General features: G+C 40.9%; 1 protein-coding gene across 1 annotated transcript; it reads right to left on the bottom strand.

Moving 5' to 3' along the window:
- Window positions 1-712: 712 nt before the first annotated feature.
- On the bottom strand, window positions 713-2,275 carry LOC101850643 (bis(5'-nucleosyl)-tetraphosphatase PrpE [asymmetrical]; the record flags this gene model as incomplete). The annotated part of the gene is given in 1 exon segment (XM_013081586.2): window positions 713-2,275. A coding segment is annotated over 1 exon segment (849 nt). The 3' UTR covers window positions 713-1,420.
- Between the last annotated feature and the right edge of the window lie 1,714 nt (window positions 2,276-3,989).

Raw genomic sequence — 3,989 nt, 5'->3', positions numbered from 1 at the left:
GATCTTTCGCTGTCTATAGCCGGGTACCCATTCTCACCTGGGTTAAGTGAGGAAAATTCGTGTAAAGTGCCTTTCCCAAGGACACAACGTCGGGCCCTTGACGGGATTCGAACCCACGACCTTAAGGTTGCGAGTCCGAGAGCCTAACCACTAGGCCACCGACGCCACAAATCTGTTCCCATGGTTTTATGCACCCTGGATAATTCAGCAAAATTTGATCATTTTTTGCATAATTTCTGATTATTTACCTTCACAATTCTTTGTTAAAATTAACAGAATCGCATAATTTCACATTTTAGGGCTCAGTTTGCATTAATTTCAGACTTTTTCTAGCATAAAATGACGGGGACAGATAAATACAAAAACACAAAGGGGAAGGCCTGAGTTAAATCTTACTGCCCTTTCTACAATATTGCTGTTCCCAAAAAATGATGAACTTCAAATTTTCAAAATCTCAAGCAGGTGTCAGAATGTAAAACTTTTCTTGTTAGCATACAGTTGGACACATAGATAACATGAACATGATGGAAAACAGGAAATCATGGATAGCTCAAGAATACGATTCGCCATTCCCTTACTGATATCCCTTTAATGAATGTTTCATTGTGTCGGTTTACCAAAAGTATGGATGTGTCAAACAAATTTGTCAATCCCCAAGCAACGTGTTCGAGTTATTCGTGCCCAACTCTGAATTCGGCACATTATTCTTTTCTGTAAAGTTCTATTGTTTGACATTGAAAAAAAATTAATTAATCAATCTAATGAGCGTGGAAAATGATAGTATCTTAGTTTGCAAAATATTATAATCCACACAGAATAAAACTTTTGGTCCTTGTCTTCAAAATTATTCACATGGAATGATAGAGGTATTATTGCAAGTAAACGTCCATCTTTCTTAATTTCTTAAATGATTGTTCATTTTCGTTGCTCAATTCAACAAGAGTAAGCAAGGTAAAAGAAATACAGTTCTGATTATTATCACAGTTGTGTTTCATTTCATACATATTATAACAAGACAGTAAAACAAGTTTACTGAGGCTGGAACTACAGTAGCCTTCACCAAATGACATTTAACTTTTTAACCATGTCTGGACGGTGGCAGCGTCCGGTAGTTGAAGTCCGTAACCATGACAGAATGGTACCACCATCCAATAAAAAGTTATTTATTATGGACCAAATATATAAGAAAATGTACGAGCTATAACAAGCCTTTAGTTTGATTTTCGAAGTCAAAGATAAATAAATTCTACGTATAGGTGATACTTTGTTGATCGGTTTGACTCCAAACAAGCTTTTTTTAAAACCAGATGTTGGGTTGCATTTCCACAAACACGAAAAAATTACACGGAAACATGATTTTGAATTGCATGGTTAAAGAGTTAACAAAGCACTACACAAGAGATACACTTAAATTTTGTCCTTATGGTGGACTGTATACTTGTTTAGCATCTACGCTCACAAACTGTCGTCTGAGAGAAGCGTCGATGATCACTCCCGTCAGTTGTTTACCGTACAGACAACCAGAGTCCAAACCTGTGGCGTGAGGAAGATCCTGCACACTGCGACGCGCATCATGGCCGAAGTACACGTGTTGCGGCCCTGACCACATGGTAGCCCAGCCAACGCCGATGTCACATTTGCTGTTACCACGCACACTGGAGCCCCAGACGTGGTAAGAGTAGATGAGGTTCCTCATGTGACTGAGATCTATGTACTTCTGCCTAGCCAGATCAACGTTCGGGACAACCCCCGCATGGACAACCAGAGCATTTATCTTTGGAATCCTTAGTGTGTACGGCAACTTCAGCAAGAAGTCAAAATCTTCCTCAGAGAAATCATTCAAATATTGATACCTTTCTGGTAAAGAATATTCTTTATCTCTCGTCTTCGACATATATTCCCTAAGGATACTTTCTTCATGATTACCTCTGACTGCAGCCAATTGTCCTTTAGCGGAAAGGTCTCGTAAAAATTGTATAGTTTCTTGGTTTTTGGGTCCCTTATTCAACATGTCACCAACACAAACAATAAAAATGTCCTCAAACCCAGCTCTTCGCTTTGCCTCCGTTACCAAGTCCTTAAATTCGTCACAACATGCATGAATATCTCCGACAATGAGAAAAGGTCGGTCCCCAACTTCCTGTGCATCGATGACCCGATGTGGCTCTGGAGGCAAGGGCACTCCATACTTTGGGATGTTTGGAGGGGGAAATAACCATGAGTAAAACTCTTGTAGCAGCGAGATTGAATTGAAGGTCACAGCAGCCATGGTGAACTGTTCATGAGAAAACAAGAGGAGAAAATAAAGAAGAGAATGGTACAAATATCTACATACTTCAGATAGTGTTGATAAACGATAGATAATGAGCACCAAAACAGACATAACACAAGTATTGGTCAGTACGGGAAGAGTCAGGGGCAACTGTAGCAAAGGTTCAGCTCACTAAACCACTGTCCAAGATTGTATACCCCATACATTGGTCAAAATTCTACTGCTGTATCCCCTTTTTAAGATTTCTGATGCAGTCCCAAGCAGAAATTCTCAGACTGACTGAGCACAAACTGAGTTCGGTAGTAGACACAACGGGCAATTCAGAGAAGGCATCAGGACACAGTATTGAGCGAGTAGGCAGAAAAAAAAAGCTAGCCCGGGCGTGCGATTGGTTAAAAATCACATGGACATTACCATTAAAGATTAAAATTCAAGAAGAATTTCAATTTTTCTTATCTTTTCTCTGCATATTTCCTTTCTGACCGATGTTCTTTTGGGGAGCAAGTGCTCTGCTGGAAAAAAAAAGATGCTGCATCAACTTTTTGCAGGGCCTTAGATGTCATGAAGATTCTAGTATGAACAAAAGCAACATATTCCACACATCTAACACTTGGATCTTCTGACGACCTATTAAATCGGCCCGGCGTCCGACGGGGAACAAGATAATTACTACGCTTATAACAGGGAAAAACTGCCGGTCCCGTCTGTCCTGTTATATCCGAGTTTGACTGTACTCTATAAAAGTTCTCCCCACTCCAGAATTTAAAAAACCCAGGATTGCTTTCTAAAACAGACTGACATCCTGGACAGTGTCCTGATAAAGTGTTTTAAATGGAAGGAAAAATTGGGAATACGGTAGTCAAAACGGGTGATTGTATCGGACAGGTGGTCGTTAGAGCAAGTTCAACTGTATTTTGACACAAGCAGTAGAATTTTTGTTTAACTTAATGGTAAGCATTTAACGGCACCCGCAACACAAATCTATGTTAATAAGTGCCGAAGATTAGAGCCGTTATGGTACATGAGAATAACAAACGTAAAAATTAACAAGACGAGATTATAAGGGTGAAAGAAGTTTGATAGGAAAGAATTAGTAAACCACATCAGAGCACCCGTCAACCATCTGCAGAGCAAAAGTAAAAAGGAAGGTTGTCATAAGGTCAAGAGAGGCAATGAAGTAATGAGACAGACGCGGGGGTGAGGGGGGGGGGATGTGAGGGAGAGTGAGAAAGAGTAAGAGAGAAAGAGATGTATGTACATGTGTGTGTGTGTGTGTGTGTGAGTGTGCGTGTGTGTGTGTCTGTGTGTGAGAGAGAGACAGATAGAGAGAAGGGTTGGGAGAGAGAGACGGGGGGAGGGGGAAGAGGGGCACGGGAACGGGAGAGAAAGGAGGAGATGAAGTTTGTGTATGAGTGAATACCATGTGCGTCTTACAATTTTTTACTTTAACCCCCAAAACGGCGCATTTCCCCCCCCTACAACTCAATGTAGATCATTTAATTTTGAGAGGTGGGCTTCGACCTTGTCTGTGAAGTGTGAGGACCAACCTAGGCAGAGAGGGGTACAACATATCCAGTAGAAAGACGCACACTTGATAAAATTCCCCACTTCGAAACAAAGCGTCTAACCCCAAATATATGTGTGCGTGTGTGTGTGCGTGTGTGTGCATGTGTGTGTAAGTAAGCAGGTGAGAGAGAGAGAGAGAGAGAGATAGAGA

The sequence above is a fragment of the Aplysia californica genome, unplaced genomic scaffold (assembly GCF_000002075.1).
Source record: "Aplysia californica isolate F4 #8 unplaced genomic scaffold, AplCal3.0 scaffold00137, whole genome shotgun sequence".
Lineage (NCBI taxonomy): Eukaryota > Metazoa > Mollusca > Gastropoda > Aplysiida > Aplysiidae > Aplysia > Aplysia californica.
Note: the sequence above shows the minus strand (reverse complement) of the source record. Positions and strands in the feature narration are given on the sequence as shown.